At 48.4% G+C, this 12,154-nt stretch overlaps 1 protein-coding gene across 15 annotated transcripts in view; it reads left to right on the forward strand.

Moving 5' to 3' along the window:
* The window catches only part of ARNT2 (aryl hydrocarbon receptor nuclear translocator 2), a 226,548-nt gene that overhangs the window by 152,653 nt on the left and 61,741 nt on the right, over nt 1–12,154 (forward strand). For all 15 annotated transcript variants that reach the window (XM_045561390.1, XM_045561391.1, XM_045561389.1 and 12 more), the window contains 3 exons: nt 212–314; nt 4,613–4,678; nt 5,001–5,086. In XM_045561390.1, coding sequence (XP_045417346.1) covers nt 212–314; nt 4,613–4,678; nt 5,001–5,086 — 255 coding nt within the window. The remainder of the gene's footprint in view (nt 1–211; nt 315–4,612; nt 4,679–5,000; nt 5,087–12,154) is intronic.

Consider the following 12,154-nt stretch of genomic DNA (forward strand, 5'->3'; position numbering starts at 1 on the left):
CTCTGGTGGAAAACAAGCCGTTGCGGGCTGTGTGTGTCATCACTCAGAGTTTCCTGCCAAAGAATGTTGGGAATTCCAAGAAATACACAGTTTGCACAGCCCCGCTTGTCCTCATGTGGCAGAGCATTTGCAGAAGGCTCTCCCCCACCCCCCTGCTCTGTGTCCCCGTCCAAGGCAGAAGCTCACACGAATGTCCTTCTCTGTCCCTTAGGCCGCATCCTGGACCTGAAGACGGGGACGGTGAAGAAGGAAGGGCAGCAGTCGTCCATGAGGATGTGCATGGGCTCGCGGCGCTCGTTCATCTGCAGGATGAGGTCTGTCCGGGCGAGCGCTGGGCCGTCACTGTGTGCTTTGCTCCCCTCTGCCCCCAGTAAAAGCCCTGCCTGGCTGCTGGGGTCGCATGTGCCGACTCGGTTTCCCTCCAGTGACTTCATCTTCTTGACCTTGGCGTGTGACTGTTCGGGCTCCTTGGTCTGGGCAGGACCCCAGCTCTCTTGCTCCCGTCCCTCCGTGTCTGCCTTCCCGCCCTTTCTGCCCATGCCCGGTCTGCACCCGCTTGTCCACGGTCTCTGGACTTTCTGCCCAGCCTCTCGAGAGTTCCACAGTTCTCACCGTCTTTTACATTCAGACCGACTGATTTTACACTTATTCTTACATTTCCTGTGACAACTCATACATTTTTAATTGGTCTGTGTTGTGTTGCTCATTTTTTTTTTTTTTTTTTTTTTGAGACAAAGTCTCACTCTGTTGCCCAGGCTAGAGTGAGTGCCGTGGCGTCAGCCTAGCTCACAGCACCCTCAAACTCCTGGGCTCAAGCGATCCTCCTGCCTCAGCCTCCCGAGTAGCTGGGCCTACAGGCACATGCCACAATGCCCGGCTGATATTTTCTATTTTTAGTAGAGCTGAGGTCTTGCTCTTGCTCAACCTGTCTCGAACTCCTGAGCTCAGGCAATCCTGCCACTTCGGCCTCCCAGAGTGCTGGGACTACAGGCGTGAGCCACAGTGCCAGGTGCTGATTGATACTTCGAGTGTCAGTGTCTTGGCTGTATGAGTGAATTGTAACACCCCAAGGACGGAGGCTCTGACTTACACCTCTCTGAGCCTGCCTGGCGTCTCGCACTGTGCTCTGCCCTGTTTGGTTTATACGTCGCTGTTGGGGAAATGCAGGAGGGACTGAGCTTTGGAGTCATCAGGGGATTTAGCTGTGTCCTCAGAGAGGAGAGAGCCAGGATCTTGGATCGTCAAATCCAGTTCACCCTGAGGGTTCCAACCCCGTGGCCCAGAGGGACAGATGGCGTCAGCTGCAAGGTGGCCGGTGCGGGAGGCAGGGTCAAGTCGGTCTGGGCTGTGGAGTTCACGAAGCAGTGACAGGTGGTAACGCTGCTGTGCATTCGTGTGCTCAATTATTCGGTTGTTCAACAAACTCAAGCTGAGGACCCACCATGCAGGGTGCTCTTCCAGGTTCTGGGCAGTTGGTGTGAAATCAGACAGGTCCCTGCCCTCCTGGAACTTCATTTCCGTTGGGGGACATAGGACAGACCAAAGTACCAGGTGACGATATGGGCGTCAGGTGGTAGTGAGCGCTGTGGAGGCAAAACAGAACATGTGAGAGGCGTCGGAAGTAGCAGGTGTCGTGGACGGAGGGTGGTGGGGGAGGCCTGGTTGACAAGGTGACTTCTGAGCCGAGGCGGGAAGGGAAGGAAGTGGACGAGGCGGGAGTGTCTGGGAATGTCCAGCACCCGCTGGAGGAGTAGCAGGTGCGAGGCCCTGGGGCAGGAATGTCATGGGCGTGTTCGGGGAATGAAGAGCGGTCACTGTCTCCAAAGCAGAGAGAGTGGGGCACGGGGGGCAGGAATGCTTAGGACGAGGTGGCCGGCAGGAGGTGTCAGATCTCGCTGACTTCACTAGACTTCAGCTTTCACCCTGGATGAGATGGGAGGTCGCTGGAGTTTGACTGTGAGAGTTACACGTTCTGAACGGCATTTTTAGAAAATTGCTCTGGTGCTGTGCAGAGAGTGAGCCTGCCGGGCAGGACGAGGGTGGGAGTGAGGAGGCTGCGGCCGGAGTTGCGGGGAGAACGCGGTGACAGCGGCTGAGGTGGACGGCGCTCAGGTCCCGCGACCGCAGAGGCGGGCGTGGGAGGAGAGAGGAGTCTGAGGCTTTGACGCCGGACTGGAGAAGCGCAGTCGCCATTTCCTGAGGGGGGAGGTTGCCGGGGGAGCTGGTTTGGAGTCAGGAATGTTAAGACCGAGATGCCTATCTGACGGCTGGACGTGTAGACAAGTGGACGTGTCAGGTGGACGTGTCGGGTGGACCTGTCATTGTGGAATCCAAGGGAGGGGCTGGGACTGGAGCCGGGACTCGGCACTGATGATAGGATCGGTATCTAAAGCCTGGAGACAGGGACGTGGGAGCTCACCTGGGAGGAGGGTGCGGAACGGGAGGGCCAGAGGACTGGGCCCTGGGCGGCGGGAAGAGCCAGCAGGGGAGCCCCAGGCAGGCGGGAGGGGAGCCAGAGGGGGCGAGGGATGCTTCTGGAAGGAAGGAGGGATCCACTGCCAGAAGCTGCTGCTGAGGCCTAGACGTGAGGCCAGGGGACCGATCACCAGACGCAGGGGGACAGCCGCCAGCGTCACTCCTGCCTCATCATTTGCCGGGGACCATGACTTGCTGCCCAGGTCTGTGTTGGTACCAGGAGGTTCCAGACAACAGATGCTTTGCAATAAGGACACATTTCCCTCACTCAAAGTAATCTTTTAAAGCAACTGCACTTTGTTAGACAACATCTTCACCGAGAGGCTGGTTAATCCCCCGCAGACCGAGGCTGCCGGTGCTGAGGGAGGACCTGCCGCTCCCACTCCCGCTGGGCCAGTGGTGCCGGCCAAGGCCCTCTGCTGTCCCTCACAGGAAGTGGCCCTGCAGGGGTCTGAGCGTGGCTGCTCTTTCCTCTGGGCGGCTCTCTCCCGGCCGGGCGTCTGGGATTCTCCCAGAAGGCACAGATGAAACCCCCTCCAGCCCCTGCCTTGGGCTGCAGGATGGTGCTACAGGCTGCGTGGACGGAGGGTTGGGTCCCCCAGGCTGAAGGCTGCGTGGACGGAGGGTTGGGTCCCCCAGGCTGAAGGCTGCGTGGTTGGGGGGTTGGGTCCCCCAGGCTGTCTGGCCCCACCCTGCTTAGCTCAGGGCAAGCTGGCAGCAGGACCGTCGTCAGTTACATGTTCTGAGTGACATTTTTCCTTTTTTTTCTTTCTTTACTTTCGTTTTTTTTTTTTTTTTTTTTTTGAGAACAAGTTGCTCCCGTGCTGTGCGGAGAGCAAACCTGCGGGGAAAGGGAAAGGTGGGAGCGAGGAGCCTGCTGCAGTGATTTTTTTGCTCCTTTGGCATCAGCGTCCATCTAGGGACAAAATACCATCAGTTAATGCAGTCAGTCACAGCAGCTCCGTCCTGCAGTGCTTTGGGGCCACAGTAAATGCCCGTCCTGGCCTGGTGGGTGTTTGGTGGAGCACCGGCAGTGTGAATTCTGAATTGTGTCACCTAAGTCACTCCCTTAGGAATAAATCAACCGGAAGAATCATCATGTACCATTTTTACTAGTGGCCTGCAATGCCACTGTCACTGCCTCATCAGCCAACTTCAGGCAGTCTCCCCCCACCCCCACCGCCCGTTACCTGGATTCATCTGAGAGGTGGGCGGCACTGCCATCTGCTAAGAGCTGCTGGAACCTTCTGCGCCAGGCTCTGGGCACGGTCTGGCAGAAGGGGCAGAGGGCCATGCCCACGTCCCTGGGTGCAGTGTCATGGCTGAGCCTGCTGTGCAAATCGCACTAGTGCTGGCAGCTGCCCAAGGACCCGTATCTTTGCTGTATTGAGAATTAAGACATATAAGATGCTACTTGCGATGCAATTGGGAAGTGGAGGCGCCTGAAAGAGTGGGCGAGTACCACGCGGCAGTCAGAGCCGCCGCGGTGCCGACTTCACACGCTCAGTGTCTGAAGGGCGGAGAGGCCCTCCCCGAGTGTGCCATTTGGCACCTTGCGTCCCCTGCCTCCCCGGAGGAACCCACAGAAAGACCTGTCATCCTGCCCCACCCTCCCCTCTGCCACCAGGGCTCCCGGCCTGGTTCTTCCTGGCGCCAGAGCCGTGCCGAGGACGTGGGGAGTTTCCACAGCTGTGATGCTGATGCCCGAGAAGAGGCTCCTGTTCATCAACAGCAACATCTGTTTTGAGTTGGTGTCTTTGCTCAGGCTGGAGGGGACAGGATTGCTGTCATCATCCACTTCTCTTGTTTCCCGAAAGCCACCCAGTTCCACTGAAATGATCCTCAAGACCGAGCACAGCCAGGTTCCCCTAGAGTCCTTCTGTCGGTCTCTGGCTGCTGGGCTGGGCCCTGTCCCGTTCCAGGGTGTATTTCTACGTGGGTCGTACTCTCCTTCCTTTTGGCAATCAAAATTCAGAGGCGCGCAAGCCTGCTTCACACCGTAGAGGGAAACTGGCCATTGGTGCCCCCTGCACAAACGTGCATGCGTCAGTTAAAGCCCATCTGCTCGACTGCGGCGCTGTGTGTCTTATAAACCTGCCTGGTCTTCACTCTTGCTAACACACTTCTCAAACCTTAGGTGTGGAAATGCCCCTTTGGACCACCTTCCTCTGAACAGAATCACCACCATGAGGAAAAGGTTCAGGTCAGTGCCCCCTTCTGGTGTGTGCAGGGACTGTGCCGGCAGACAGCTAGGGAGCCCCACTCGGGGAGGGCGCCAAGTGCAGGGAGGACCCGGGGACCTACAGGTTGGGTGGCCGCGGCCCAGATGAGAATGGGGAGGAGGGTGGAATTTATCTGGGGCTTTCAGACCACGTGGGAGGAGGGAAGACAGGATGTTGGTTAAGTCAGGATTCGAAACCACAAAACAGACCAGAGAGCTTAGTGGCCTAGATGCCAAAGTAGTCACAGAATCCTTGCCTCACCCTTGAATGACAAAAATAGCTTCACAAATGTTCCTTCCGTAGGAACGGTCTTGGCCCCGTGAAGGAGGGAGAAGCCCAGTATGCCGTCGTCCACTGCACGGGCTACATCAAGGCCTGGCCGCCGGCAGGTAGGTGGACCCGCACCTGTATCCAAGGCTGGGTGCTGCTCACACCTAACCGTGGTACCTGTCAGAGATGTAGTCTTACGGGAAGAGGCAGAAAAATATTCTTATTTTCTTTTATAGTTAGAACATAATGATCTCTGTAATTGGAAACAGTCCCGCTACTTGAAACAAAGGTTTCTAAAAAGAGCTAGTTCTGCAAAGGTGATCTGAGCCTTAGCGACTCATTGCTAGGTTCTGTCACCAGAGCACTCAGTGGAGTGACAGTGGCAATTTGAAATGATAATCATACCCAAGCCATTAGAGCAGCGCAGTATCTCTCACGCTCACTAGGTTGGTTACAATAAAGGACAGGTGATAACCAGCGTTGGTGAGGATGCAGGGAAGCTGGAGCCCTGACACGCTGTGTGAACGAGAAATAGTGTCGCCTCCTGGAAACACAGTCTGGCAGTTCCTCAACGTGTTAGACACAAAGCTACCATATGACTCAGCAATTTTCACTCCTAGCGATACACTCAAGAATTGAAAACATAGGTACACAAAGAAATTTGTACATGAATATTCATAGCAGAATTATTCATAATGGCCAAACAGTGGACACAGCTCACTTGTACACCAACAGATGAAGGGATAAGATGTGGTGTGTTCATATAAGGGAATATTATTCAGCCGTGAAAGTAAATGCGGTATTGGTACAGGCCATAATACGGGCAAACCTTGAGAATGTCATGCTAAGTGAAAGAGGCTAGACACAAAAGGCCACGTGCTATATGATTTTGTTTATGTGAAAAGTCCAGAATAGACAGATCCACCAAGACGGAAAGTAGGTTTGTGGTTTCCGGGTGGTACACGGAGGGAGAATGAGGGGTGGCTGCTGCTGGGTACAGTGTTTCTCTGTGGGGTGACATGAGTATTCTAAAATTGGGTAGTGGCAATAATTGCACAATGAGATAAATATACTAAAAACTACTGAATTGTACACTTTAAAATGGTGAATTTTGTGGTGTGTGAATTATATCTCAATAAACCTGTTCTTAAAGAAAAGGATATATACAATGTTAAACCATTTGTTTACACTTTATGGCCCAGAATGTGGTATATCTCAGTGAATGCTGAGTGTCAGCGTGAGGACACTGTGTATTCTGCTATTGTTGGATGAACTGTTCTTTAAACACCAATTAGAGCGAGTTGACTGAGAGTGCTATTAAGGGCAACTGTGTCCATATTGATTTTTCCCTGCTCGATGTATTAATTACTGAAAGAGGAATGTTGAAGTCTCCAATTATAATAATGCTTTTGTCCATATCTCTTTGTTGTTCTATTAGTTCTTGCCTCACATGTTTTGAGGCTCTGTTTTTGGTGCATACGTGTTAAGCACTGTTAAGTCATCTGGGAGCATTGACCCTTTTGTGTCATGTACCTCTTCATATTGACAGTTTTCCCTGCTCTGAATTCTGCTTTGTCTGAAATTCCCGAGCTTTCTTTTGATTATTGTTAGCATGGTATATCTTTCTCTATTCTTTGACTTGTAACTGTTTCTTTATATTTAAAGTTTCTTGTAGACAACATATAGTTGAGTCTAGTCTTTTAATCCACTCTAACAATCTGTCTTTTAATTGATATATTTAGACCATTCACATCTATCATGACTATTGAGATAGTTTGATTAATGGCTACCATGTTTTCTATTCATTGCACTTATTCATTGTTTCTTTGCCCCCTCTTTTGCCTTCTCTGGTTTTCATTGAGCATTTTATATGATTTCATTTTCTTTTCTCTCAGTACTACAATTATATTTCTTTTGAAATATTTTTATTATTTGCCATAAGTTTGCAGTTTACCTTTACAGCTAATATAAATCTATGCTCAAATAATATTATACCATGTCATGGGTAGTGCAGGTACCTTATACTCTTATACTGTTGCTCTCATTCGTTTCACTTGTCCATATGCTGTCATCGCCGAATGCACTGTTATTGTTATTACTTTGAACAAACAGATGCCTATTAGATCACTCTTCCTTTCTGTATGGAGATCTGAGTGACCTATGCCATGTTGATCTTCCTGAGGAACTTACTTTAATATTTCTTGCAGGGCAGCTTTACTGGTGATGAATTCTCTGTTTTTGTTTTTTGTGGAAAGTCTTTATTTCTTCTTCACATTTGAAGGATAATTTCACTTGATATAGAATTCTAAATTTATTTATTCTACTTGGTATTCTGTGAACTTCTTGGATCTGTGGTTTGGTGTCTGTCATTAATTTTGGAAAATTCTTGGATATATTTTTTCAAATATTTCTTCTCTGTTTTCTCGTTTTTCATCTTTTGGTATTCCGATTACACACATATTATATATTTTGAAATTGTACCAAAGTTTTTGGTTGTTTTGTTCTGGTTTTTTTTTATTCTTGTTTTCATTGTTTTTTCTCTTTGCATTTCAGTTTGGGAAGTTTCCAACTGACAGATCTTCAAGTTCACTGATCCTTTCCTTGACTGTGTTCAGTCTACTGATGAGTCTATTAAAGGCATTCTTCATTTCTGTCACACCATTTTTGATTTCTAGTATTTCCTTTTAATCCTTTCTTAGAGTTTCCATCTCTTTGCTTACATTATCCATTTATTCTTACATATTGTCTTCATTAAAGCTTTTAACTTATTAATCGCAGTTATTTTAAATTCACTGTCTAGCCATTTCAAAATCATTGTCACATCTGAGTTCTGACGCTTACTTTATCTCTTCCGACTGTGTTTTTTCTTGCCTATTAGCATGCCTTGTAATTCTTTGTTGAAATTCAGACATGCATCAGCTGGTAGGGAATGAGGTAAATAGGCCTTTAGTGTGAGGTTTTGTGTTAATCTTGCTAGGAGTTGGGCTCTGTTGAATGATTGTTGTAGCTGTAGGTGCCAGAGGCTATAAATGCCCTTCATATTCTTGGTTTTCTCCCCTCCTACCTTTGGGTTCCCAAAGAGCTGCTTGTTAAATAGAGTCTCTGCCTGGCCCCTCTTCAGCTGTGACCCACTGTTATCATACGGTGATACCTGTTGGTGTGGTGATGGGAGTGGGGGGGAGGGAAGTGTCCGTGACCTTATGATTAAATCTCAGTCTTTCAGCCGACCTGTATCCGGAGGCTGTGACCTTCTAAAGTGTTTCCTGGCTCCTCCTCCCTTGGGCTGGGATTCGGTAACTGCTTGGGGAGTAGCCCTTTGTTATGGAGAGTGCTCTGCACATATTTCAAAATGTTTATTTTTGCCCTCCCCCTGCCAGAGATGAGGGTGGGGGGATTGTTTTTGGGTTTTCACTGTGAGCACCTGGTGGGGCTCCTGGTACTCAGGAAGGTGTGGGGGCCCATTTGTGTGCATTTGGAAAAGCACTGTTTAAAGATACGTGCAGTAAAGTTTAAAAATGTGGATCCATTCATTCATTTGACACATACTTGTTGGTCACCTGCAATATGTGTGCTAGTCACTCTGCCACGGTAAGTACGTAAAATAGACACAAGTCTATACTCTGAAGATGAAAATGCGCAATAAACAAGATGGCTGATCAAACACGTGGCACATTAGATAGCTCATGCTGAGGACGGAACCCCGGGAGTTGTGAGCCTGCAGGTCGTTATTAAAGCCATAAACCTCTTTTTACCCCTGGGGAGAGAAGAAGTGGAATGGGGCCGGGAAGCCCTCCAACTACATTGAGTATTTTTTATTTCTTTAAGACAAAAATCACATAGAGTAAATGTAGCGGAATGTTAACATGTTTTAAATCTGTATATTTAAGAAGCTATAGTTATCCATGATGACTAAGTCTCAAAGATCTATTGGACAACATAGTGCCTATAGTTAAAATAATTATTGTGAACGTGAACGTTTGTTAGGAGGGTAGCGCTCATGTTAAGTGTTCCTACCACCAAGAAAAACAAAGATGAAACAAAAACAGAGAATACCCACCACCAACACAGGGACAAAAGGAAGCTTCTGGGTGTTGTGGATGTGTTTATTCCTTGGTTGTAGGGATGGTAACATGAATGTATACATATGTCCAGTTTCACCAAATTGTACACATTTGTTATGTACAATTTTTGTACACAATTGTACCTCAAAGCTAGAAAAAAATCTGTTTGGATACAAGGTGTTTGTTATATTATTATCTATAGATTTTTGTGTTAAAGCATAAAAATTAAAAATCAGATTACAGGCCGGGCATGGTGGCTCATGCCTATAATCCTAGCACTCTGGGAGGCAGAGGCGGGAGGATCGCTGAAGGTCAGGAGTTCGAGACCAGCCTGAGCAAGAGCGAGACCTCGTCTCCACTAAAAATAGAAAGAAATTATCTGGACAACTAAAAATGTATATAGAAAAAATTAGCCGGGCATGGTGGTGCATGCCTGTAGTCCTAGCTACTCAGGAGGCTGAGGCAGAAGGACTGCTTGAGCCTGGGAGTTTGAGGTTGCTGTGAGCTAGGCTGACGCCATGGCATTCTAGCCTGGGCAACAGAGTGAGACTCTGTCTCAAAAAAAAAAAAAAAATCAGATTGTAAAAAATTATGGCACACAAAATATTCTGGCCACAAAATCCTACAAATTTACTGATTAGTGAGGGCCTATAACATATATTTTTGTAATATAAAAACAAATACCAATAGTATATTTCAGTGACTACTCCAATAAGTCATGATACTAAATAAATTTGAATCAATTTACAAACATTACATACAGAGGAAGCAGCTATAGTAATAATAGTTGTTACAAATCAAGTGGCAAAATACACACTTTTAGTAAATTCCTACACAGGCCACTGTAGTTCACGTGAACAAACAAATATTTGAATAAAAAGGGACACAGTATATAGAAAATTATACATTGAAGAAATACCAGTGCCGTCTTAATGCTTAGAGTAAATAAAATATTTCATAGACTCTTGGCAATTGGAAAGCGAATGAAAAAAACGATGAATTCTAAGATAAACTAGCTTGAACTTAATATATAACATTGCCTATGCTGGACAATGGGTTATGTTAGCATTGGGTTATTTACGGCAGTGACAGATGGAGTCTGATATTAGGAGAATGATCGAAGCCCCGTCTCCAGCCAGCTCTCGCGCCTGCCACGAGCCTTCCTCTGCTGAGATGCTCACGCGGCCGTGCTCTGTAACAGCGAGCGCAGCCGCACCGTCCCGCCAGACTGTGCCTCTGACCCGGCTCGCAAGGCCTCCCTCCAGTGTGGGTGCTTTGGAAGCAAAGCAATTTCTAGATACTGTTTGAAATGTTTTAGAAGTGAGTTTTCTATGTCCACAAATATAGTAAGCACATTAATGCAGTTCTTAAATGTACCTGGTAATAGTAACAAGCACTGAATGCTTACCGTGTGTGAGACATGATTATAAATATTCTAGGTACATTAACTCATTTAATTATCACAACAGCCCTTTGGAATAGGTACTGGTATTATTTTTATGTGATAAACAAGCAAACTAAGGCACAGTCAGAGACATAACCTGCCTAGACTCACACAGTGAGTGAACACATAGTGGAGGCAGGATGTGGACCTGGTCATCCTGCTTCTACATACGTAGAAGCACACACACACACACACACACACACGCACACGCACGCACGCACGCACAGACATGCATTGCCTACAACAGGGATACCTTCTGGGACGTGTTGTTAGGAGATTTTGTCGTCGTGTGGGCATCATAGAATGTACTTCTGCAGACCTGGGAGGTGCAGCCGTCTACACACCCAGACTGCACAGTGTGTAGAGCAGAGGCCTGCCCTGAACACCGCAGGGAACTGTAACATGACGCTAAGTATTTGTGTTTCTAAACATAGAAGAGGTACAGTAAAAGTATGGCATATAATTTCATGGGACCACCGTTGTATGTGTGGTTCATCATTGACCGAAATATCATTATGTCATGCATGACTATATCTACGTCAGTCATTGAGAAAAAATTTTGTGCTTAGACCATAATGCACAAAATTGTCAGGATGTTGTTTTCCAGAGGCCTCCAGCTGGATGCAGGGACAGGGACTCACAGGGTGGTGACGCTGCCACGGTGTTCAGAGCCTGGACTCAGCTTTGCACGTCCGGGAACAGTCTTGCCGATGCTCTGGAACTGCCTGGCCCAGGGAATGCGAGAGCGTTCTCGGAAGCTGACGATTTAAGCAGGTGCCATTCAGTAATGCCGAGTGGTTCCTTGGCGGGGCTGCAGGTGCTCACGTCTGACGTCCAGGCGCCTGTCAGGTTTTGAAGTACTTGAGAAGCCAGATTTGCATGAGCAGGTTGTTTGAGGAGAGGAAAGTAAGAGCAGAGAGACATGACCGCTGGGAGGGAGATTCCCCGCAGGGCTCAGTTCTCCGAGCACGCGTGCTGGCAGCTCTCGAGCAAGCCGTCCCCGAGCAAGCCCTGTCCTTCAGGGAGTGCATAGGTGACTGCAAGAGAGTGCTCAGAGAAGTCAGCCCTGGGGACAGAGGAAGGGTCCCTAACCTACATAGGGTCCCATAACAGTACTGCCATATTCTGCCTCTTGGGACCCCATTCCCAGGTGACCATCTCATTCTTCTTGATGCATTCTTCATTTGCATTAGTTAATCATTCTCTTTATGCCAGGCAAATCCTCTTCCTGCTTCTGGCCTCAAAGTGTTCCCTTTTCTTACCACTTTGTTTGAGCACCAGGCCTATATCACGTGAGAAATGCCAGGATTGAGGCAAGACTCTCACTAGCGTCCTTGTGGGTGACGGGGAGAAAGGAGCTGAGGCCCACGGTGCAGGCAGGTGGCTGCATCCAGCCTGCAAAGCCGTGTGGGACAGTTGCCTGTGGCTCTGTGACTGTGAGTGCACAGGGTGGTGAGGGCAGGACTCACTGCTCAGCAAGGCTTCAGTGATGGCCCTTGAAACTTTTCCACACGAGAAACGGTTGGAGGAGGCAGGGTGTTTATCTTGGAGAAAGTGAGACATGATTTCTGTCTTCAAGTATTTGAGGGGGTGTCATATGAAGGAGGAATTAATCTCACTTAGGATAGTGCCAGGAGGCACAATTTTGACCAAAAGAGGAAAGTTACCGGAAGGCAGATTTT

This window comes from Lemur catta, chromosome 9, assembly GCF_020740605.2.
Source record: "Lemur catta isolate mLemCat1 chromosome 9, mLemCat1.pri, whole genome shotgun sequence".
Lineage (NCBI taxonomy): Eukaryota > Metazoa > Chordata > Mammalia > Primates > Lemuridae > Lemur > Lemur catta.